The sequence below is a fragment of the Branchiostoma belcheri genome, unplaced genomic scaffold (assembly GCF_001625305.1).
Source record: "Branchiostoma belcheri isolate BF01 breed outbred unplaced genomic scaffold, Haploidv18h27 scaffold4, whole genome shotgun sequence".
NCBI classification, from domain to species: Eukaryota; Metazoa; Chordata; class Leptocardii; order Amphioxiformes; family Branchiostomatidae; genus Branchiostoma; species Branchiostoma belcheri.
This window is the reverse complement of record NW_017804020.1, coordinates 480993-506952: the sequence shown is the minus strand read 5'-3', so window position 1 is coordinate 506952 and position 25960 is coordinate 480993. Positions and strand designations below refer to the sequence as shown.

At 41.4% G+C, this 25960-nt stretch overlaps 2 protein-coding genes across 2 annotated transcripts in view; one reads left to right on the top strand and one right to left on the bottom strand.

Moving 5' to 3' along the window:
• Positions 1-1975: 1975 nt before the first annotated feature.
• On the bottom strand, positions 1976-4833 carry LOC109477398. Its single transcript, XM_019778646.1, has 4 exons — positions 4267-4833; positions 3835-3860; positions 3301-3430; positions 1976-2798 (listed from the first exon to the last, which is right to left on the bottom strand). The coding sequence occupies exons 1-4, from the start codon at positions 4609-4611 to the stop codon at positions 2730-2732; spliced, it is 570 nt and encodes a 189-aa protein (XP_019634205.1). The 5' UTR covers positions 4612-4833; the 3' UTR covers positions 1976-2729.
• Positions 4834-6800: 1967 nt separating this feature from the next.
• The window catches only part of LOC109477388 (protein VPRBP-like), a 40063-nt gene continuing 20903 nt past the window's right edge, over positions 6801-25960 (top strand). The window contains exons 1-18 of the mRNA XM_019778635.1: positions 6801-6882; positions 8547-8672; positions 9101-9177; positions 9827-10020; positions 10479-10616; positions 11334-11927; positions 12493-12594; positions 13100-13258; positions 13986-14165; positions 14913-15122; positions 16019-16147; positions 17295-17466; positions 18040-18136; positions 18850-18970; positions 19488-20777; positions 21236-21505; positions 21918-22011; positions 22735-22836. Of these exons, the coding sequence (XP_019634194.1) occupies positions 8566-8672; positions 9101-9177; positions 9827-10020; positions 10479-10616; positions 11334-11927; positions 12493-12594; positions 13100-13258; positions 13986-14165; positions 14913-15122; positions 16019-16147; positions 17295-17466; positions 18040-18136; positions 18850-18970; positions 19488-20777; positions 21236-21505; positions 21918-22011; positions 22735-22836 (4036 nt within the window). The 5' untranslated portion in view covers positions 6801-6882; positions 8547-8565. The remainder of the gene's footprint in view (positions 6883-8546; positions 8673-9100; positions 9178-9826; positions 10021-10478; positions 10617-11333; positions 11928-12492; positions 12595-13099; positions 13259-13985; positions 14166-14912; positions 15123-16018; positions 16148-17294; positions 17467-18039; positions 18137-18849; positions 18971-19487; positions 20778-21235; positions 21506-21917; positions 22012-22734; positions 22837-25960) is intronic.

The following is a 25960-nucleotide window of genomic DNA, read 5'->3' as shown; positions in this document are numbered from 1 at the left end:
CTGCCAGATTAGAGTTGTTCAGGGGATGACCCACTTTGTCATCTCCTGACCCAGAAAATGTGTACTTGCCAGAAAACATAACCCTCCTCCCCTGTATACTAGTACACTGTATTGGGTTTAAGCACACGAGGAAAGGTCACTCATACAGCCACTAATCATGTACATGGGAGGAACATATGGGCTCTAAATTATTCCTACATTCTACCTTGATATTGCCAGCAGCAGACCTTGAAATTTTAAGATTTTTCTTTGTTTTCCTTCAATTTCCAGTTAGTTCATTTGTGATAAGACTTTGCCATTTTTAAATTAATACATGACAGGTATGTTTGTTACAAATGATCAAATACACTTGATTCTACAAGTTGATTGTTTCAATAATGTCTGCCTTGCTTTTGTTGTCCACCATTTTATCCCAAAGCTGCACTTCTAGAAGCGCCCCCTATTGTCTAGCAGGCAAACTTCAGGGCAATAGTGTGATGTAAACTTTTGAATATGAGGAAGTAAGGTGCAGATGCTGTGCAAATGTACCATACACATACTCTTAAAAAGCCAGTTGACTGTTTTAATACACTATATCAATGACAAAATTTTATACATATACATGTATTCAAAACACATTTAAATATGCATATATCTCTCTATTACTATATAAATCTTTTTCTCAATTCAACTTAAAACACTTAAATTCTCACTTAACTACAGCAACACATTTTTTCCTGGAAAAGCAGCAAATGTACAGTTTAACTTTTCACTGTTTTTTTCTGTAATCTGGTTTGCAAAGATACACAAAACACACACACAAACTAACTAACAAACCACATCCGTGTTTTCACTGAGTTTTTCAATACGTTGAAGTTAAACTGTATGTTGTGTTGACTTAGTACATGTACATACTGTACATGTATATGTTTACAATATGAACCTAGCTGCTTCATAATGCTTGTAGGTACAATTTTCTTTTACTAGAATGTTGTTTTTGTATCAATCATGTCCTCAAAATGTCAGAAAACCAATGAAACACATAGCCTGACTAAATCTGCACTCCTAGCGGCCGGCCCAGTATTACACACAGGGGGGCGGCTGGTGTAATACCAAGCCGGCCGCTAGGAGTGCAGATTTAGTCAGGCTAGGAAACACACTGCTGTATCCTCATGAGGGTTTGCTACCAACATTGTCATTACATTACAGATGGTTTCAACTGGAGACCAAGCATAATAAGATATATAATCTAAAACACATATCCTAACTTCTTGGTGTTGCCTTTGCAGAAACAAAACATAATGTTATGTCCACATTGTCTATGGAAAAGTATAACCTCAGATGTTCTAAGGGCTTGTTCAAAAGAAAATACAAGGCAGTTTACCAAGTCCACAACTACTACCATAAATACATACATACAACACATAATCTCTCTCTTCAGGCACACTAGGTTTAAGACCAACATCATTGTGACAATTTTCCTTTTTATACATGTACACACATCAATAGTCACTGCAGCACTTCACAATGATCATTTAAACCACAATTCTTTGTCCATGATCATCATACTGACAAAATATATAGACAGGAACTGCACATTGCTATTATTACTGTATATACACACACAAGGTTTTAGGCACAGAGTTTACTGACCAGAATGTTGCTATATTTTGGCAAGAGTTGGTGTAACATGTTGATATATAAAAAAAGGGAAGCACTTTTACACATTGAAGACTTATCGAGGGAAGAGTACAATTCCTTGAGGTACCATGCCTACATCAGGTAAATGGAATGCTATTCTAAAACTGGAATCATATCTAAACTTTCTGCTAAAACAGAATGGTCTGCCTTTCCACACAAGTAATTGAGAAAAAAATCAACTGACCAATATAGTTTTCCCAATAATTTTTTAGAATAATAGTAACAGTTTTGTTTCAACACTAAGGTAAGACTTTTCAAAGATACAAAAGGATGGGCATTTGCTCAAATAGTGAAGTTTGTTAATGGGCCTGCCTTTTCTTTCATGATTGGAAGTACACTCGGTAACACAATGACTATCTTACAACATTTATCCATAAATGGTACCACTATCAATTGAATGCAAACAAAATGCTTCATGATTTTCTTTACGTCAGTTAAACATTACAAGTTATATAACTACCCGCACAGTAAGAAACACAACGCTATAGTACTATAGTATACCAGCCTGCCAGCAGTTTAGATCAATTCGTTAATTTTATGTTGTGTGGCACGTCAGCAGTTTTCACTGGATGTTTGGTCAATGGTACGTCAGAATTTTTCCCATAGCAGACGGTATCTTTTCTGACAAAACACTTTAAAACTATCGACTGGATGTGATCCTTAAATATGTGAATACAGATGGGATTTTATACCAAAGTGCTATGCACTATACGTAACAGGTTTCCCACAGGGGCAGTATGTTCTGCCAAAGCACTATCTAGTTCCATAAAATTCAGGAGGATCCGGACTATATCTGTGATCTAGCTGTCAAGTATGGCATCAGATAAAGCTGTTTTACTGACCAAAAGCCCTGCAAGCAAAATCATAATTTACGTGACATGATCTTACCAAACCAAATGTTGGTATAGCATCTTAGTAAACAACAAACAGCACTGTCAACAATGCATAATCAGCTCCGTAACGCTTATATGTACATCTAATCAGGAACAAAAACTGGAATATAGCTGAAGACAAAGCTTGGAAAGTGTGGTCCCCACAGGTACACACCGTCACATCAACTCTGTGGACTCTGAGCTGAAGCTTAATTTTGGGTTGGGTGGAGAGTGTAGCTTCTGTGACTGAGGAAAAGACGGGAAAACATTTAAGCATTACAGAAAAATACAAGCATCTACATGTACTGTGATAATTTAAATGACCACATTATTATGATTATACTACTACTACTACTAGTGCTTTTGAGAAAATCAATGTCTTAAGAACAAAGGATCGACTTTGTTAAGTTTCCTTTAGTGAGGTTCCTATTTCATAGCAAATACTTTGTACATGATGTTTACCTTTTCATGGTGTAGGCTTAGTTACAAACTGCTGCTCTGTTTATTCTTAATCAAACATATTCACATATATGTATATGGTGACCAGCCCCTCAAATTCTGTCTTGCTACATCATGTAATCCAACACCACTTTGTGTCTGCTACAGCACCAGTTACCATGGTGACAGATGTCTGGTCCAGGTCATTGACCCTGTCTATTTGGAGAAGAAGAAGAACTTGCGGAACAAAAATAATTTGTTTTCCTTCTGGAAAGACAAACATAATGATGACATTTCAAAACCACCATACCTTTCCACGGTCTGAAACAAGACTGGAAGTGTCCTTGACTTCATTTAGCAGCTCAGATTCCCAGTCATCCCCCTCCTCAGACGGGTCAAAGTTGTAGAGAGGCATCAGCTGGTGACGCAGCTTTTCCAGTCTGTAACGTAAGAAATGTATGAGACTCTAGGTTTTAGAACTATGTACATAAAAGTACCATAAAAGTACCATGAAAATACTAGAGGAAAGGTAACATTTGCAAAGCAAATGCATAATGTTTACCTTGACATATGATCTGCTCTCTTAATTCTTACTCAAACACATTCATATACATGTATATGGTGACAGGAGTCTAAATCCCTCCTGCTAGAAAATTGCAACATGTAACCTAACACTAGTTACCATGGTAACAGACAGTCTGGTTCAGGTCATTGACCTTTTTGGTTTGTGGAAGAAGAAGAATTAAGAGGAAACATAGCAAAACAATATGTTTTCCTACGCTAAACATAAAAATCAGAAATTAGATTGTGTATGTGTTTGCCCTGAAATTCAATGTCAACATACCTTCTCCTCTTTCTGATGTAGAAACCCTGAAGGAAAAACAGAAAAGTACAAGTCATCAAATCATCACCTTCTACAAAATGTATCATAAATCTGAGGGATGCATTATACGGATATGTATGTACATGTATATAAGTGGCATGATTCAAATATGGTCAATTTGTCTCATAAGACCAAAACACTCTTTCACTCTGAGTCCCAAGAGCGTGAGGTGAGAGTACATTTAATCAATCTACACTAAGCAATTACTTTACAGAATAGAAGGCTAAGAACCTTAAATTTTAGATAATTTTAAGGAGGTACTTTGACATAGATCATGGACTGTACGAATTGTTACAAAGAGTATACTATTCCAACATAATTGTTTAATGTAGACAAGGATAATGCTATATACTAAAAATGTTATCCATGTACAAAAGGTCACCTTGTACTTACTAGTGCAACAAGGAATAATACTGTCAGGAGAGTCCCTAGTGGTGCAAACACCCAAACCAGCACAATATGTGCTGTACTGTGGTGCTCTCCAGGTTGTGGTGGTAGATATGTCGGTTCCGTAAAGTTCTGTAACGTCCCATCAGCAGCAGGTATGGAGGAAGGTGATATAAGAAGGCTGGAGATGCTGTGGAGTCTGTGTGTGGATGTGGAGGGGTGTAAGGCAGCCGGCGGGTGGGTGAGTCCAGGGGTAGGGGTGAACGCTGACTGGGCGGGAGGCACCGGGGTGGGGTGAGTACTGTTCATCATTTCTGTAATGCTCGAAGTCATGGCAGTCGACGTTAACATTCTGCCTCCTGGCACAGGTATATCTGTTGGGTTAAGGGTTTGTTTTGGGCTTGAAATTGGCAAAACAATCTGACTCCAAGTTGGAGATGGTCTTAGTTCCACTGTAGACTTTGACGACGATGTAAAAACAGTTTTCAGAGGACTCTCTGCAAAAACGGCTAAACTGCTAACAGTCTTGTTGGCATCAACAGAAGAGAAGTCTGAAATGATGTTGGGTAGATCCACAGTACTTTTGGCAACACTCGTGATCAACTTTGTTTGCGATATTTCTGTAGAGGCAAGAGTAGTAAAAAAGTTTCCTTGGCTTGGTTCGAGTCCTTTGTGCCTTCCGAAAACTGGAACTGGCGTAGAAAGATGGAATGCGGTTGAGTGGAGTGCCTGTAAGAAAACTGCTGAATCTCTGACTGGAGTAGTACTAGTAGTAGTTGATAGGATTATTGTTGAGTAGGTAGATCTAAAGGCCAGCTTCTCAGGAGAGTAGAGTTTTGGCTGGAGTCGGCTCTCATCGGTGTAAAATGTTCCTGTGTCCACTACATTCTCTGTGATGTTCCTTGTTTCCCACAAAGTAGAATCCTTGATGCTCTTGTCTTCTTTTCCAGTTGTGACTGCCGGCAGGTGCTGGTAATGTCCACTAATGTTGGAAGAAAGATTCCCTGCAGAAAATGCAAGCCATCCTTTTAGAATAGATACGAATAATGCTGAAGGCAGGTCAGGTACATTTCACTTCTCTCATGACTACATAAAAACATCTGGAGGTACGTAACATCAAGAAGGTTTAAACTATTTTAAGAGACCTTCTTGGTAATGTAGGAGCACATGATGTAGCAACAGTGTTCAAGAAATAGAATCCTCAAGGTTATAACTTGAGGCTTCTTTAAGATGTGTGACATTCTCCACCACATTCTTGGCACATATTTCACAAGTAAGCTACATGTATATGGCAGCCAAGTCAGTCACTAGGACAGGCTTTTCCAATAAATTATCTTTAAAAACCTAAAAGGTTGTGACCTGGACTAACAATGTCATGATATATGCTGATGTTGATAACTGAAATTAAATCCTGTCAGATCTTGTTAGTGCAAGTCTTGGAATAGGCAAATTTAGACAAACAGATCAGTTACAAATTATCGCCTGCAAATTATCAAACGTTTCCTGGCTACTGACACTTGAGGAACATCAAAATGTGTCATGATGATATGTCTCGTCCATGAAAAGTTAGGCACTACCAACTGATCCGTCTGATGGGTTTAGACCTTTTAGCCGAATGGTTAGAGCGTCGGGGTTATGAGCGTGGGTTCGATCCCCGGCCCGGAAGTGTCTTTCTGTTTACACGTAAAATTATATCATATTAATATATATAATATGAATCTTATAATTTCATAAGAGGAACTCCTTGGTTTTGTATAATTTTTTTCATGTAGGTTTAACTCTGTTAACATATCAGCACACGGACAACAAGAAGAGAAAACATGTAGTGCAGATTTTTGAAAAATCTACGGAAAATCATTTCATCAAAGGAAACCGAACGGATGACAACATCCCGTGACTGTTGTTGTCAAACACGTAACTTGAACCGCGTCAAAAAAGCGCTCAAACTCACCCTTTTCCCCTAGTTCTGAAGTCACTTCCGTCAGAAACAACACCCCGAGTACTAGATAATTGTTACGCAGCCAATTGAAGTTCATTACTTGGATATTCTATTCATAATCGTCATTAATATCTCCGATTGTGCGATCATCAATAAAAATCGTCTGATTCGTCCGCCATCTTGTTTCCCGCATTCACGAGTTTCCCATTCCCAGAATGCATTGCGAAAACAGGGGTCTAAACCTCATTTGGATTGGACCAGGAAGGCATCGAATGATCCTGTTGAATCTGATAACAATTAGAAAATGAAATTTTTGGAATGAATGTGGTTTGTTGACGTCATAGTGATAACGCTATACTGATGCTGTAACGTTACAAACCACATGTTCCATGTTAAAACTAAATTCATTCTCTATTTGTTGTCAGATTCGACCCATTTAATTAATGTTGAGCATAAAATGCCCCAACACCTCAAAACACAGTGAAAAGCAAGCTGTTTAACGTCACCAGGATCATTCCGATGCCTTCCTGTCCTAGCAAATGAGGTTTAGACCCCTCTTTTCGCAATGCATCCTGGGGATGGGAAACGGAGCGAAGTCTCGCGATTTGCGAGATCTCGCCAGGTTCGACATTTGTTGCGAGATTTGGAAGCACGCTGCAGAACTGAGCCTGCTACAAAGTTTGGTACGTTTATACATCTTTTTACCACTTCTAACAACCTTATAGCCTTATTTTACACACGCTATCTGGTCGCTTATAGTCTTAAGCCTCCAGAAGAAAGTAAGAGAAGCCCACAGGAGGGATTTTGTGAACGATCAGGGCCATTTTCGGGGGTTTATGGGGCTCGAAAATTTGCGAAGTTTTGTCAAGAGTTTTGGTTCTCAGCTGGAAAGTCCTGTGCGTCTGTAGGGAATGAATGGGTGGCTGAACAACAATATTGAGAAACAAGTTACAGAACAACAAAACGACAGAAGTTTTGCTCCTGATTGATGTACAAGCATATAAGGGCAAAATACTCAGTCTTTTTCTGTTTTTAAGCATCATAGCTGACAAAGAAACGAATATGGTGTAGTTACACCAAAGTGATGTAAACATATTTTTTCTCCATAATGCACATTGCTGTGGATAGATACAGGGAACTGTTATCATCTATACCTGAGTTTTCCCCACATTTTGGTAAATTTTGCCAACTAAACAGTGGATTTGAAATACGATGTGGACTATTCTTGGTTATTATAGTCATAATTTTATTGCGCAATGAGTTGAAGAGACAAATCCGAACATGATCCAGCACTGATGGACCAATTTACATTGTTAAAAATGATATTGTAATATGTTGAATGATAGACCTGATCATTAAAACAAAACATAAAACACTAACTCCAGTACATTGTTTCTAGAAATCAATGTATTATATTACTTAGGGGGTAATAAAATAATTAGGTTACTAGGCCACTTACCTGTGTTGACCTCTGACCTCTAAAGCTGAAGCCTTAGATGAGTATAATAACATCACAATGTCAGCCTAGGGATGACTCAATAATGGTCTGAGTGGGGTTTAAAAATTGGCCTATTTAATTGTTATAATGGAGCTTGGCCTAATGGACCATGCAGAATGCATAATCCCTATCACATTAACATTAGTTAGAATAGTGTAGCTATAGAGGTTGTTGTCAATTTCATTGTGATAAAGATGATATCATCTCTATATGATATAACAATTGTCAATGTGTTGTAGTGTACATTAAGTGGATATTATGTGTTGCATTGTCATATAATATATTTAACATGTCATGGAAATAAACTGATCATTGTGACATTCTACATTGTTGCATTGACATTTGGATCGCTATGGCGGATTTAGGCTGGTCAAGGTACATCCTCATCGTACAGGGGTAACTTGTTAGCCTCTATCAGGCTTCAGAAGTGGCAATCTGTACTCCTAACGTCAACCCAACACTCCTGGCTTGTCATTGTCTATTTGGCCAATTTCTACACTTTTCAGCCACTTCTGAAGCCTGGTAGAGGCTAGTAACTACAGTGTGATGATGTTGCCTAGTAATTTATGCCTTAACTATATGATATTACTGATATCCAAGAGGCAACTCTGTAATAGGTTTACCTTACAAAGGGTTTACAAAACATTGAAAACTCTTAGATGTCCAAATTTCTCCTTGGTTGCTTGAAAAAGTGCAGGAGAACTTGTCAGATCTACCTGTAGCTTGGGTGCCATCCTATACCAGGGCTTCCATACTTGCTTCTGAAAATACAAAAAGGACCGTGCCCAGGCTATGTCAGATCATGCTGAGCACTAACGTTTGTTTGTGTTTGCCTGTTGTTTCCAACAGAAGTTTGCATCATCACAAGATGGGGTCCCGCAACACGTCCCCATCAGTGGAGGCAGTGGTGACTATCCTCCAGCAGTGGGAGAGGGACATGGGCAGCGCAGTGGACCCCCTGCCCACTATTAACAGGTAAATACTGGTTTCCTCCCTTTAAACTATGGGGGTCAGCATGGGGGTCCCGACAACGCTCTATGCTGAATTCGGAAATCTCTCGATTATGCTTTACGATAAATTCCAAGTGGCTACAACACATTATGTGGAATTAAAACGGCTGATACGCTCTAAGCAAAATGCGCCAATTACGCTCTACGTTGAATTAGAGTGGCCCGTCTACGCTGTACGGAAAAGGGCATGCGGCCCCCAACTATGTGATGTCATGTGGCGTAATGGTAGGCGTTAACCTGTAGTCTGCTAAGGTAGCCATTTGGCACCAAATTTGTATTGGTTATGGGGTTAGGCAGCAGGGAGAAGGTTAATACTCTTGATATGACTATGAGCAGGAAAATTGAGAGGGTATGGGCATATTTAAAAAAAATGTTCTGCTTTTTTCCCTTCAGTTTGGCAGAAATTGTGGAGAGGGAGACAGAAGAGTATCTTGGGCAGGACCCAGATCCATTTGACGACAGACATCCAGGTGTGGATTGGGTGAAACCCGTAATGTATTGTGCTTAGCACTTCGATAGAACATCTTGTTTAAGGTCGTATTTGTGTATTTAAGGATAACATTTATCTATAGCTTTCAAATATTGTGTCAGAACTGGGAAAAGATGTGGTCTGCAACAGGCAAAGTTCTGATACAACACTACTGGTACTTATCCAACTTCCAACAAAAGCTGTAAAAATCCAGGTTTAGCGCTGGTGCAGTACGTTCTGCCAACACATATACTTTGCTGGGTCCATGCACATCTTGAGAAGGCTGTAGTGCTATCCCTGTGCACGACAGTTGGTAATAGTGTGCTACAACAACCTGAGATATCTACAGCTGACTGGATACATGTTTGCCCAGATGATGTAGATATCTTTGACAAATTATGCCTAGATGAGGAGAGAAACTAAAAGCATGCAGAAGCTCCAAAGTACACAATAACACAAAAGCTCCAATGTACAATTTTTGTATTTGTTATGTCAGGCCTAGGAAAAAATGCTGTGTTACCTGTTTCCCGACTGACCCTAGAAAAAACTGCCGACCCTGGCCTTTTTTGTATGGACCCCCTGGCAAGGGACATAAATTTTTTGAGCTGATCAACTGAACTAGTAAATCTTCATTTCTTCTCTCTTTCCAGGGCGAGCAGATCCAGACAGTGGTTTTGGGCTTGTTCTGAAGACTCTGTTTAAAGACAATGACTTCATGAACACACTGGTGAATAACTACATCCTCACGCAGGAGAGAGATAACATTGAACTTGTCACCGCGGCCTGCCGACTCCTTATCGACATCCTACCCGGTCTGGAGACGTCGGTCGTCTTTCAAGAAACGGTAAAGCAGCGTGAGGTGTAACGATTAGGACATAGGATAAGCTCAAAGCACATTGCCTAAAAATTGTGTGTAACCTCTCTAAGGATGCAACCCAGTAGCCAGTCTCCATCTCCCTGTCATTTGATGGAATTTCACTGCTATTGACAGACAGAAATTTTGCCTAACCTGTCATCTTTGATGGACAAACATTGGCGTGTAAAAATATTGATTCTTTCATAATGTGAAAGAAATGTCATTCAAAGTAAGCTTACTCTACCAGCAAAATTTTTGCCCGCAAAAAGCAGGATCAAGATTTAAAAATTGCCTTGAAATCACAGTGTGAAGACTAGTTGCCTGCTGGCCAACCCTGTGTAAGGGACCCCAGCAACAGTATTATCAAAGACTAGTGTACATTGACTTGATAAGGCTATCTATGATGTGTTGTTCATTGCGCCTGTTTCACTGTTTATGTTACTCAGGATGGCATTGTAGAGAGACTGTTCAGGTGGACCAAGCTAGAGCATGAGCCGCTGAGTTCCTATGCCACTGGCCTATTGGCTGCTGCCATGGAAACGCAGGATGTTGCAACCAATTACAGGGAGGATAACTCTGAACTGGTAAGTGCATACATGTAAAAAAACATTCTACAGCAAGAAGACCAGAATACTGTACTTGAAAGACGAGAAATCAGGAAAACTTTTGAAGGATATTGATGAAGTTTACCTGCTTGTACCTATTTTTGTACTTAAAGTAACAGTGAGGCTCAACACTTGCTTGTTATGACCACATTTAGTGTATATGCACATCTTGAGAAGGCTGTAGTGCTATCCCTGTGCACGACAGTTGGTAATAGTGTGCTACAATAACCTGAGATATCTACAGCTGACTGGATACATTTTTGCCCAGATGATGTAGATATCTTTGACAATGTCTAGAAAAGTCTAGAAAGTCTTAGAAACCTGTCACCTATGTCTTCATCTAATCTACATGTTGATCTGTAGTTTATTTTATAAATGCCAGATTCCATTAGTCACTGACGAGAAGTATTGGATGCTACAATGTACTTGAATTGTCTGACAGTTTTTGAAGTTTGTCCAGTTATTGCTTGAGAAACTGTTGTATAGTATATGTAGTATATAGTAGAAGATCCAATGTATTTTTTTTTACTCCTTCCTTAGTCTTCGACATGTTGCTAACCAAAGTTAGGTACCCATGTTTATCAGTAAGAAAAGGGACAAAACAGTGGGGCCTTCCAGGGATTTGAACCCAGAACCTTCAGATTCCGAGTCAACAACCCTAACCACAAAACTACGTCTTTCATCCGTCCCTCCCAGGTGCCTCAGATGTTGGCTAAACTGAAGTGCCTGAGAGAACAGATGGAGAGGGAGAGGTGTCACAAGTCAGAGGAAGACTTCGGTGTGACCATGGACAGGCCATTTGCCTGTTTCTCCAGTCCGGACGGCACGGGAAGCCCCGTAACCACGCCGACCAAAGTGGAGCTACCCAAACCTACAGACTCTGGTGCCGGAGACGTGGGGGTAGCTAACGGGCCGGGCAATACGGAGGACGCAGCAATACGCACATCGCTGCCCCCTAGTGGTAGAACTGATGGGTGCAGCAGCACCACCACCACACCAAAGAGCGCCGAACGCACGGGGAAAAGGCAGCTGGCGACAGACGATGACAGCTCGAGCAAACGGACTAGAACGGAGGGTTCGCTCCCCGCGGCGGGGATGTTCGCGTCCCCGCTGAAAGTGCCTTCGCGCGCCGGCAGTTCCATGTCGCTCTCCCTGCACGACTGCAGTAACAGCAGCTGGAAGGAGCAGGTGCCGTACCTGATTGGTCGACACCAGATGTACCCCCTGGACCTGGTGATGAAGCAGAGACTCATCCTGCAGTACCTGACTCCACTGGGCGAGTATCAGGAGGTGAGTAGACACTTGCACAAAAACATCTTTCTTAAAACAACTTTATATTTGGACAAAAACATCTTACATCGTACATTAGGCCCTTGTCACACATTCAGAACCTTCACCAACCAACCAAGGTTGACTGAAGTTTGGGAGCAGTCTGACCAGATAGGGAGTCATTTCCACTTGGCCCGAACCAACTTTTCGCTTGCCCAAAATATGAAGTATTTCTATTCATTTTACCAGCAGAAAGGAATTATTTTATCATGATAGAGTTTATAATATTGGATGCTTAATTTATCAAAATTGTTTGAAACTTGGTCAAAATACTGCAGGGGCTATACTTTGCATCCAAAAAATTTACTTGCCCAATCGGGCAAGTGCAGGGGGATATTCACTTGCCCGAACAGTGCTTTTACTTGCCCTGGGCAAGTGGGCAATGGGACTTGTCCAACCCTGGAAGGTAGTTGAATAACCATGCAAATCGTATATGTCTGTTGAAGGTCTGATAACTTCCATTCTATGGTTTGAAAAGTTATATAGACAAATCTTTGTTTGATTTTGACTTTTTGTGTGACTCCAGTTGCTGGCTACATTTTTTGAGCTGGGTGCTATGGACCTGGTGACTTACTACATGGACCTCAGGAACACACAAGATGTCAGGCTCACTTTTGATGCCCTCAAGGTACAATCTCTCTGCCTGTGAGAAGTTGATTTCATTGAATAAAGAGACACTTTTCCTTTGAGTTTGACCGTCTGTCACGTTTCTCAGGGAAATTCTGACTGGTTCACATTGCAAAGCACAGGTGTCACTACTTACAGATAAATTCTTACATGCAAAGTATACATTAAGCAAAGTATGTATTACACTCATGTACATTTGGGACTACATTGTAGGTACCGTTGCCTGTAACTGTGTATGTACAATGTATGTTAATACATTTTTTGTACATGTACTACTAAGCTGAGAAAGATTGTAAAAAATTGTATATTGCAGCTGTATGATACTGTTTAATTTTAATAGCTTTTGTGTTCACTACTGACTATATACATGTACCAGCAATTTTGCATGTATTTTTCACATTGCATGTTTAATGTTTGCTAACATGCAAAACCTACGGACTAGAACGAATCCAAACCTAAACTTGAATTTAGGTACACAGCACTAATGTTCTAATGCTGTTGTCCAGTGGCTGGCTGCCCTGCTGTGCCATAAGAAGTTTGCTGCAGAGTTTGTGTCACAGGGTGGTCTGCAGAAGTTACTGCAGGTGCACCGCCCCTCCATGGCTGCCACCGGTGTGTCCATGTGTCTCTACTACCTGGCTTACAACGAGGACGCCATGGAAAGGGTGGGTGGAAACATTTTTTTGTGTGGTGTTCTTCTACATGATAATGAACGAATGCTGTTTACCGGTATTCACATTGTATTGGCAGCCAAGTAGGCTGAATTACACAAAGTGTTACAGATTAAAAACTTACACATTATATACATTAAAAGAGAATAGCATTGACAATTAAAATCAAGCATGGGGGTATGTGCCCACTCTACCTTCATGCCAAATTTCATGTTATTTGGCCCAAAAATGGCAGAGTTGAATCCCTTTAAAGAAATGGCAGGAGAAAAAGAAGGAGAAGAAACATGACGGAAAACAATATGTCATCACCACATAGTGGTTAAGCCATAATAAGTGAACCTTACCCGTACCATCATTACATACTCCCCAGTGTTTGAAAATGCCCATCTGTAGTCTGCATTTTGCAGAGACATTTTCAATATTGCAGAAGAAAAATTAAGCAACCTGCAATTTTGTGGCCAAAAATCAGAATAGGGGTTGAATGGTGTTGGTAAACACTTTTGTGTTTACTACTGACTCTACAATATACTAATTTTGCATGTATTTTTCAAGTTGCATGGAAAATGTTTTACCATCATGCAATTTTGTTTTGCCAGGGGTTTAGATCCAGAGTTTTAAGTGTGTATTTGCAGCAAGTATTTCCGAATTGCAGAACAAAATTTTGACATTCTGCAATATTGTAGAAAACTGGAAAGAAGTATTTCTACCTCTGCTCCCCCAGGTGTGTCTCCTGCCCCACAACGTCCTGTCAGACCTGGTAGACTACACCCTGTGGCTGCTGGAGTGTTCACACGAGTCCGGCCGCTGTCATGCCACCATGTTCTTCACCGTCACCTTCGGCTTCAGGACCATACTGGAGCTGTTCGACAGACAGGACGGGCTCAGGAAACTCTACAATCTGGTACGGTTGTCATGTGGTAGTGTTAGTCTATTTATATATGTATCAAGGCCACAGCAATTTAATCAATTGGTTCTTGTTGGATTCGCCTTCACGATTTCTTTTTCTGAGTTACAAAAAAAAAATTCAGGTTCTGATTCAAAATGGTCATGTTTTGACCCAACAATTAAAGTACTTGACATGTGTTCCTAGTCTACTTTTTTCCCTGTCACTATATTTTTTTAACCAACAAATTGAATTGGCATGACCTTATTGAGATTAACCAAGCATTGTGGAAGGATGGAGATAACAGATGACTATCACGTTTTCAAGATGCCAAACCTGAGACCAGACTGTAAGGTTTCAACCACTCACACCGAGAAGGGCCCTCACTCTTTTCAATATGTGTGGTTTGATCTCTACAAAACACATGCACGTGCTCAAGGTGTACATGTACATTTGTGGCTTTCCTCAAATACAGGACCATAGCTTTATGTCCTATCCAAATGGACGTCCCTTACTGAAGCTAGGTACTCATTTTCACCTGAGTGGAGTGAGGAAATAGGTGTGCCATAACACTGGGGCCTGCCAGGGATTCAAACCCAGGACCTTTAGATTCTGAGTCAACAAGTCAACAACCCTAATCACCTTGCCACAGGTTTACAAACATTCATATCCTTGTAGACCACTTTACATTACCAAAACTAAAAGCTGGTATTACACATAGTTAACATAATTAGTGTACAATATTGTTTCTGTTTGATTTTCCAGATGAGTACACTACAAATCCTGAGGACAGATGACCAAGGGGAGAACCTGTCTGACGACGACATCTACGCCAGCCGCCAGACGACCAAACATGTGTGCACGGCCCTCAGGAGGTACTTTGAGGCACACCTGGCCATCAGAGTGGACGCCATGAAGAGGGCCTTATCAAGAACAGGGGGAGGGTCACCGGTCACTCCTGTACCTCCGTACAAGGTGACCGTCTTCTTTTTGTTTCACCATACTCACCAAATATTAGAAAGTGGTTATGCCAGGGCTCCATACTTACTTTTTAAATTAGGAGCTCTGGTACACCCAACCCAAAAAATTTGGGTGCACCAGCAAAACTCTTTGAAGGGAGATCATCATTAATTTGCAGCACACTATAAGACTACATGTACATGCACACTATAGTTACCTCCATGAAAAATGGAAGTATTGTCTTTGGTATGTCTGTGAGTGTGTGTCCGTGTGTGCGTCTGTGTTTCCGCATGGCCCTTAGGTCGTAGTGGACATGGTTGTGTTCAGTCTATCCCAGAAGGAGAAAGTCATTAATCACATCTACATCTGGTAGTGCTCGCTGTTCTCACAGGTGTTTTTTTTAAAATACATGACCTCCTTAACAGCTGGTGTTTTTTCCTTTGCTTGATAAAGAAAGACTTGAAGACACCATGGTAAATGACAAGAGAACACAGTCACCATCACACAAGATCTAAATATTTCATGGAGGTCTAAGTTCTCCGAATTCGTGTTTGAATATGAGAGGATATCAGGCCTCAAAATCAACTTTTTTGCTGTTGTCCCAGCACTGTCCTAAAAATAAATTAATGTCCCGAAGTGAGGATGAACTGTCCCAACCTGTTTTTCAGGAAGTGTACTTGAAGTCAGCTTTATTTTGCATACATTCTGACTTCCAGGCATGGTATGATTGTAGAGTAAAAATTTAATGGGAAATTTGGGGTACCTTTTTCTGGAGCCAAACAAAAGAAGGGCTGATATTCTGATGTTGACTAATTTTCCATTGTCCCAAAAATGTCCCAAATTGTCTTTTTAGTGGTCACTGGCCATCGGAACACCGTTAATTTCGAGTCCTGGGATATGTTGTTCTGTAGGCAGGAGCCCTGACACGTGAAGCTATGATGGGGAACATGGAGATGGTGGTGGAACATGCACCTGTCAGGTGGCACTGGGAACCTGCACAGGAGTTCTTCCACCTGGGAGGAGTCAACCTACTGCTGCAGGTCAGACAATGTCTTCTTCTAATGGTTAAACTTAAAGGCATCCAGTGCGATTTCAGGGAAGCAAAACAAAACTAGAAAGATAACATTTGCAAAGCAAATGCATGATGTTTACCTTTTCATATGGTCTGCTCTGTTAATTCTTACTTTAACACATTCATATATATGGTGACAGGAGTTGCAACACAATGTAACCCAACACCAGTTACCATGGTGACAGACATCTGGTTCAGGTCATTGACCTTATTGGTCTGGAGAAGAAAAAGAAGACACAGGGCAAAAACAATAATGTTTTCAAATCTGGATAAGAAAATCTGTCTGGTATTGACATTTACTGCCATTTCTTAGCACATTTTCATCATCATTTCATACTTGAAGTGTTTGAAATAGACCCAAAACAAGCTACCTGAGTTCCTTTGTTTTGGGTACCACCCATAAATTTCTAGAACCAGCCTATGATATGATTTTTTTATTATGAAACAGGCAACAGTTCTGTTTTCTTCAACGACATCACATGGTATGGGATAGGGTTGATTCAACAGAAGAATGACCAGAAAATTGAATTTGAACAACCAGTTTCACTGCCCCGAAATCACTTTAGATGCCATTTAGAAGCTGTATTCTACTAATCAAGAGTGTCTGAGATTAAAAGGGGTGAAATCTTTCTGTAGGGTTACTGAAACTACATGTATATGCAGGGCTGAAAATATGACCTGCATGTACAGGTTAGTGCAGGCAAAATGGGGGCTGTGCACTTCTGATGTCTACCTGTACCTAACCTGTACTGGGTGCATGTAAAATTTGTCTGGTGCAGGTAATATTCAATGTTACAAGACAGTAGTACCTGTACCAGTCCTGAACAGCAGTGCAGCAAATAAAAATCCACATGCAGAAATATGTATCTACAATTTCAGTACATGGACCAGTGCAGGTTAGGTATAGGTTAGACATCAGAAATACCTGCACGGCTCCAGTTTTACCTACACTAACCTGCATAATATACATGTAGGTGGTATTTCCAGCCCTGCAATGTCTTGATCTCTGGTGAAACTCATGGTATCTTGGGTTTTCCCTGTCTCCTCCCTTCCCTGTCTAACACACACGACTGCAACGCGATGTCTGCAACAAGCAGATGATTGGCTCTTTTCAGATGATCGCGCTGTCCTCGGAGTGGAGGAACTACGGCGGCCGGTCGGACACGATCCGGGCGGGACTGGACATCCTGGCCATCCTGACGGTCACTCCCAAGGCCCAGCTCCTGCTGTGTGAGCCGGTCACTCTGCCGGAGTCATCGGCTACCATCGGTCTCAACATCATCCTGGGTATGCAGGGCTCCAAATTCATTTTTGGGGATAAGTGCACTGGTGCACCCAACCAAAAAAATTGGGTGCACAGGATTTTTTTGGGTGCACCATATGAAATAATCTTATACAACAAAGACTTAATAATTTCATATAATTTAGATGCAAAGAATATACTGTATACTAGTATACATTAGGTATCTTTACATAGTAAACCTATGAAAATATTTGGGTGCACTGATGCACCCATAGAAAAAAATTGGGTGCACAGCTCCAATTTTGGGTGCAGGCACCCAGTATTTTGAGTCTTGGTATGTGAGGAAGGATACAACACTGGTAGTTTTACATGAAATTTTCTGGAAACCATTGCAAATCTGTAAAATTTTTACAAATACCTGCAATCTTTGCAATTCCTATTTGTGCATGCAGCCAGAGTACTAGTGCAAGAGTGGGTATTTGAAATGCTGACACTGTGTGGAGTTGTGTTGGTAGCTCGGCCATTTCGGTCATAGCTTCAGTTCAGTGTTTTGAGCCCAATGTAAGTCTCAGTCAAGAACACTTGTCTAAGAGTGTATCTCTTCACCTGTCCTATAGGCATGGCAGAAGGGGAACATCTAACCACTCCTGATGCTGAGGTACAGAAGGCAGCCTTACAAGTCATCATCAACTGTGTGTGTGGACCAACCAACAGGTGGGCACATCTACCACAGTAATACCAGTTATGATATCTAACTTCCTGAAATGATAGTGCTAAATATACAATATACAAATATTGAGATACATTCACAGACAATGTTATTTAAAGTTAAGTTTTTTAAAAATATTCAAACATGTAATCGCAGAACGTGGTGATGGCACGCAAGTTTTTCAACTTATATTAATGCCGCCACCAACATGGGACAATACAATACTCATTTTCACCTGAGCAAAGTGAGGAAAGCCATGAAAAGTGCCTTTCCCAAGAGCACAAGATCGGTGGCATGTCAGGATTCGACAGAAAACTTTTGATCCAACATAAGAGATTTTTCTCACCTAGAGCTTTTGACAAGTCACTATGGTCTTCTTCAATAGACTGACCCAGTGAGACTTGTCACGTGGCTTCTCTCAATCAAGTGTGACATCAACACTGGGTCAAGTCTCACTGGGTCAGTCTATTGCAGAAGACCAGAGTGACTGCTTATTGTCTGGTCTGTATGCTTACTTGTGCAGTTAAACTTAAAGTTAGTTGGCAGAGAGTGATGCTAATATGATTAAATGTCAGCACTGTAGGCCACACCAATTTGATTTGTTGGTTCCCTGATTTAAAAAAAAATGACCAAGTCAAAAAATGAACCCACTATCTAAGCAGCAGTTGATGTCAGACCAGGACTTACCTGTATTTTCCTGCCTTCCTTGTGTGTGTAGGTTGGGAGGAGGTGTGGGGAGGGTGGGCAGTGGCACCCCTCGCAGGAGGAACATACTCAGGAGTGGGGAGGACGTCCTCACCAAGATGTGGCACTGTGTCAGGGCTAACAACGGCATCAAGGTAAACAGCTCTATCAATAACCTGTGGATTCAAAAGTCTTGAACTTCAACTTTATTTTCTATGGGACGATGTAACAAAATTTAGATGTTGTTCTCTTGAATTCTGCAAAGGTTTTTCAACAACTTGGCCATCAAGGCATTGAATCAGTCTGTTTTAAGGTTAATGAAAAATTCATATCGAGCACATGTCATGTGTTTCCATCATCTTCAATCTTGCAATGTTTGTACAATGTTTGTACTCCTTTAGCACATTTGACAGAAAACACATCTGTAGGAAATACATTATGCTTTTCTAATAGCTTAACAGTAACACTGGAACTTTGAAGTCCAGTCTTACTAGCATTACTAAGTCCAGTCTTATTAGCATTGGTCTAATATAACTATATATATTATAAGGCACCAAATGACAATTAGTATTTGAGTCGCACATCATTATCACACTCATGCCACCCAACCAGCTATTCCCATCTTGGCTCCCTTTTTTTAAAGCATTTCTTCTTTTACTACTCCTACTGCAGGTCCTGTTGAACCTATTCACTGTGAAATCGCCCATCACGGATGCAGACGAGATCCGTGCCATGGCGTGCCGCGCCCTGTGCGGTCTGGCGCGCTGCGACACTGTCAAGCAGATCATCGGCAAACTGCAGCTGTTCAGCTCCGGGGAGATGCAGCGGCTGATGAAGGAACCCACCCTGCAGGAGAAGCGGCAGGAGCACCTCAAGTTCGTCAAGTACGCAGCCGAGCTGCTGGAGAGGATCTCGGGGAAGCCGGTGTTGTCCGGTTACGAGGCCACCCTGGCGGGACTGAACCGGGCGGACATCGTCGCCCAGACCAGGATAGCGTACAACTCCAAAGAACTGATGCAACTCATCCACAACCACCTCTTGCAGAACGGCATGACGGACACGGCGGCATCCCTGCAGCGGGAGGCGGGATTGGGCAGGGTCTCTCCGCACCACGAGCCAATCAGACACTCCGCGGCGCACCACGCCCCCGTCGCCATGGCGGCAGCACCTCCTCAGGGACACAAGCTGATCAGGGTTCCGCCGGCCGGAAACGCCAGCGTCTCCAACACCTCTCCCCTCAGCGGACATTTGAAATTCGTTCCTCCCACGTCCGGAGCCTCTCGGACCAACAGGACTCCGCACTTTGTCCGACAGAAGTCGCAAACGGCCGGCGGGAACTTCATGCCCAGTCCCGTGATGAGGAAACAAATGATGAAGACCTCCCCCGCCCCTCCCTCTCTGGACAATATAGTGAAGAAGTATCTAGCAGAGCAGCATTCGCACTGTCGGAACCCCGTATCCACCTGTCCACCCTTCTCCCTCATACAGCCCCACCACTGTCCCGAACCCAAGTACCGTAGACACGCGCCAAACAACGTCGCGGCGCGCCTCGTCCGCAGGGCGGCCTTCCCAATCTACGGCGGGCTGGACGGATCCTCGTACGACCGCCAGTTCATCTACAGCAGGTTCCGACCGGTCCGCATGCTGCGAGACGCGGAGGGTGACAGTTCCTTCACGTGCTGCGCGTTCATGCCCTCCTCGTTCTACCACAAGTACGTGGCGCTGGGGACCTACTCCGGAGAACTGAAGATGTACAGCCTGATCTCGGGTACGGAGGAGGGGACGTACGTCTGTCATAACAGTGCGATCACACACTGCGAGCCTTCCCGTGACGGGAGCCTCATGCTGACCTCGGGGTCGTACGGGCGGCCGCTGTCGGCGCTGTGGAGCATGAACGGAGTGTTCACCAGGAAGATGAGTATCGCCGAGGACAACCATGTGGAGTTCAGCAAACTGGTGCAGGTGGGTTTCAAGCCACACGCTGTAAACCACTAATAAATATTCGCGGTAGCATAATTTGGCGGTCTAAGAAAAATGGACATGTTCATGGAATTATATGTTCACGGTGGCGGTAGGTTCAAAAGTCAGCAAATTATTCGTTCACGGTAATGATAAATTTGTGGCACATTGACTGTGAAAACTGTGAAATATGAAAGTACCGTGAATGTAGAGTATTTTTTAACAGATACATGTAACTCTGACACAGCTAGCTAGACATGCAAGCTTCTAGAAAGGGTGGCTGTCCTTAGGAGAGGATGTTAAGTTGTGATCCATTGTTCATTGTGCTTGTTGAAAAGAGCTAGGGTACAATGAACGTGTAAATACTGTACATAGCATCTGTCTTCTCTGCATGTCACAACTAGTGGGAGATTAGCTCTTCAGTGAGCTAAAACTGTCACTTTGAATTCCCCTTTCCCCAGGACCGAGTCATCGGTACCAAGAACGAGATTGCCCACATCTACGACATCCAGACGTGTCAGAAGACCCTGACCCTGGTCGACCCTGACCTCACCAACCGCTACAATAAGAACAAGGCCACCTTCAACGCCACGGACGACATGGTCCTGTCTGACGGGGTATTATGGGATGTCAGGTCGGCTAAGCCCATCCACAAGTTTGACAAGTTCAATGGTAACATCAGCGGAGTGTTCCACCCCAACGGTCTGGAGATCGTCATCAATTCTGAGATTGTATCCTTTCCACTCAGTTTCCTCTTAGTTAGGCCACACCAATTTGATTTGTTGGTTTGGAAGTGACTGCGAAAACCGTGAATATTAAAGTACCACGAGTATTGAGTAATTTACAGTAGTTGTCAAAAGATAACTGGTAATATATACTGTGTAACCAAATAAAATAATATTGATCAGAACTAAAACTTATACTATAGTTGGGACCAGAAGTAAAACTTATTGGGCAGTAAGTTTGCCAAACAACATGTAAACATTTCTGTCTGTGTACTGTGTACAATACAATGATTTTATTATAGTAACTGGCTTCTGATTGGTGGAGAACCCCAGACCATTTTGATCCCTGATGGTATTGGTTAAAAGTACATGTAAGTGCGACAGCTGGACTGTTGTGTGAACCTTGACCCTGATACAGTGGGACATGCGATCCTTCCACCTGCTCCACACCGTGCCCTCACTGGACCAGTGTCAGGTGGTCTTCAACAACAACGGAACTGTCATGTATGGAGGTCAGCAATATTATATGTACATGTACATGTAGTAGTAGTAGTAGTAGTAGTAGTAGTAGTAGTAGTAGCAGTAGGCAGATTTGATAGTCAAACAGAAGGTTAGTAGTACATGTAGTAGTAGCAGTAGCAGCAGTAGTAATACTAATAGCAGTGGTAGAAGACAGGTTTAATAGACAGTCAAACAAAAGGTTAGTAGTAGTAGTAGTAGTAGTAGTAGTAGTAGTAATAGTAGTAGTAGTAGTACATGTAGTAGTAATAGTAGTAGTAGTAGTGGTAGTAGTTGTAGTAGTAGTGGTAGTAGTACAGTCATGTAGTAGTAATAGTAGTAGTAGTGGTGGTAGAAGTTGTAGTAGTAGTGGTAGTAGTACATGTAGTAGTAATAGTAGTAGTAGTGGTTGTAGTAGTAGTAGTAGTAGTGGTAGTAGAACATGTAGTAGTAGTAGTGGACGAGTGGTAGTAGTAATAGACTGCTTTATTAGACAGTCAAACAAAGGGTTAATGTCAGAATGATTTAGTTTCTGTAAGTACAATGTAGTTTCAGTGGACCACCAATTCCTTCTGTGTACCTTTTGAAACATTGCTGTAAACTCAGCTTGTTTCTGTAAGTTTGTCAATACAGCAAGTTGTCATACACGTGGACTTGGACTTGAGAAGACAAATCCATTATGTAACTAACATACCAAAGAACCATGATGTAACAAACGTACATGGTTGTGTTGACAGCTATGTTCCATGAAGAAGAAGATGAGTTGGAAGATGACTGGTTGAAGAACACCTACGGCTCATCCTTCAGGACATTTGATGCCACAGACTACAGCCCCATAGGTGAGTCCACATCCTTTTAGCATTTTCAAGGTTCAAACTATATAGAAGCATACTATCAATGATGAAAGTTCATCTCTGTTGGTAGTTACATGTTTAATTAAAACTGCTGGTCCAACATCGAAGCATGTTCTGTGAACATTTGAGTGGTGACATAGTGATACTATAGGACTCCAGACTAACTTTTGGACTTAGGAGCACAGGTGCTTGCAACTTCAAAAATCTGGGCTCATCAGCTAAAAATTTACACCCACCATTTTGAAGGTGGAGCATTTTTATCGAACATTAATTTTCAGGATGCTGCACAAATATTGTGTGAGCTTCAGAAACGTGTAAATTAGAAGTATCATGATCAGAGAGCAAGAAAGCAAATATCTGAAGTCCTGATATGACTGTTAAGCTTTGCAGTCCATAATAGACATTATACAACACTGTAGTGCATGCAAATTTCATGGGAACGCTGGGTGCTCCTATGAAAAATTTCCAGGTGCGCAACTTAATTTTTGGGACATATGCTTCTAAAATGGGAGCAGTCTTATGATAAACTGTTGCTTTGTATCTTGAATTTCTTAACAAGAGCGCAGCATTTTGTAACTCTGCTATACTGTATGACCTGTTAACACACCTGTACATGTACATGTGTAACAAGCACGTCGTCAGAACGCACTGCGCCTGTGCAGAACCCTTTTTTTGGTGCATTTTTGGTCAACGTTGCATCAGAATTTTGCCTGTTGCAGAGGATATCTTTTCCAATATAACATTTGGAAACTACAGACGAGATGTTAACCTTATATGCGTGAAATGACCTTATATGAAGCGTTCTGCCAAAGTGCTATGAACAATACATTACAGGTTTCGCGCAGGTGCAGTACGTTCTGCCGACGTACATGTACTTGTGTAACACAACTGATACCACATTACCAGACTGTAACTGGATCAACTTTGTTGATGAACAGAACAGTATTATGTGTAGAAGTAATGGACCAAACTGGGGCAGCAGCTCTGGACATCTTTATGCTTCATTATGTCTTATTTAGGCTTGCCCTGCTAGCTGTTAGACATTAAGTCCACCCCTGTCCCCTTGATGAAAAATCCATACCTCCTGGGTTTTGAGGTGATTGGATCTATGGCTGTGTCAAAACTGTGCTTGAAGAAATGTGCTGGGCAGTGTGGCAAGTAATCTGGTCATTAGAAAGCTGGAGGTGTGATGTGTAAGTCAGGCTTTACAAAATATGTAGTTTAGGCCTCTGAAAATTAGCTCTTTGTTTACTGGACTTGCTGTCTCCTTTTCAGTCATATCTAGCAAGGATATTTTCTTACATGAGGTTAATGGGGATTTTGTTGACTGGCGTTTTATGATTTAAAAACAAGAAAAAATCAGGCTTTAGGCCACTGCAAATTAGCTCACTGTTTGCTGGACTTGCTGTCTCCTTTTCTGTAGTATCAGATGTTAGCAAGGATATATTTCTTACATTTTGTACATGACGTTTATGGGAATTTTGTTGATGGGCATTTTATGATATAAAAACAAGAAAAAACAGGCCTTAGGCCACCGCAAATTAGCTCAGAAACATGTAAGATACAGAATATCATAGTCTAATTTCAATCAAACATACAAAGCCAGCAAATGCCTCCTAATGAGATTTTATTTCTTTAATTGCCACATGATAATAATAATATCCATGAAAATAAAGTATAGTCCAAACTTTGATTTTGATGCCTCCATAAGGCCACACCAATTTTATTTGGTGCTTCTCGGATTTTTTCAGAAAAAATATGAAGCGACAGGGTGAAAAAATAAAACAGGCCAAGGCACCCCGTGATAGCCGGAAATGTTACGATATGAGCCATGAAGTCAACATACTAGACTGGTTTATAATTAAAACAATATATTTTGAACTTTAAATGACAAAGTTGCATTGTTACATCAAAAAACTTTAACAACTAGGAAGAAAAGGACTTTCTTCAACTGTTGGGGCCAAAACATGTCATTGAGCATTTTGCAGTTGATTCAGAACCTAAAATCTTTTTTTTTTTACAATTCAGAAAAAAAGGGACAGCGCGAATCTGAGAAGAAACAAATTAAATTGGTGTGGCCTAAATATGACATACCGTCGTAATTGTTGTAACCTTAATTACAATACAAAACAAATCAAGCAACAGTCAGGATAAATTCTCTAAAGAGATATTAATATTAAAATTAGATAGTGACATGACATATTCAGTGTTGTAAGATTGTTACTTAGTTACAGTGGTGCTAGTGCCACGGAAATGAAAAGAAACCTACAGTGGACCTCACTGGAAGACAGAAGAAAGATGTCTAGACTATGCATGATGTACAAAATGACTAATAAACTGGTGGATGTCCCAACTACTAAGTACTTAATACCAGCCCAGAAGAGAACAAGAAATAGCCACGCATTCAAGTACCAGAGTTATCAACCAAGGATTGAGGTGTTCAAGAATTCATTCTTTCCTAGAACTATCGCAGAGTGGAACTCACTGTCACCAAGTACAGTAGGGGCATTGTCAATAGATAGCTTTAAACAATGTCTAGAGCTAGAAGTTCAAGGGTTAGGTGTAACAAGTCGATCGGTGTAATATAGCCAGCTGCCGCCGCGCCGCGTGCCTGCGAAGCTGGTGTGTTACGCCGAAAGGCGGTTATACCGGCTATACAGATACAGATACAGATACAGATTGTAGCAAACTTGGCAACATAAATCATCAACAGGCCATGTTGTACATATCACCACAAGGGTTTATGCAAAAAAAATTGTACCTGAAGCAGTTGGATGTTTTTCAGGATTAGTGTCAAAAGCCAAGAGCCAACTAGAATGCTGAAAGTTGTTGGATCATTTAAAAAGGGAATTAAATTCAGATTCTGGCAAGTTGGCACGCTTTAAACTTGATTTTGTAAATTTCAAATTACCGGGGGTAGTGCTGTTTTTTTGTCTCTGAGAATGTGCCAGACCAGGGATTGTCTTCCATAATCACACAGCAGTTGTGGCATGTTTCAATTTTGACTGTTTTCCAACTTGTAAAGAGAAGATGGTAATGTGGTACAAGAGTGATTTCATCTTGTCTGTGGAAATCGGATATAGCCCTCTGGTTATTTTGATGTGCACTG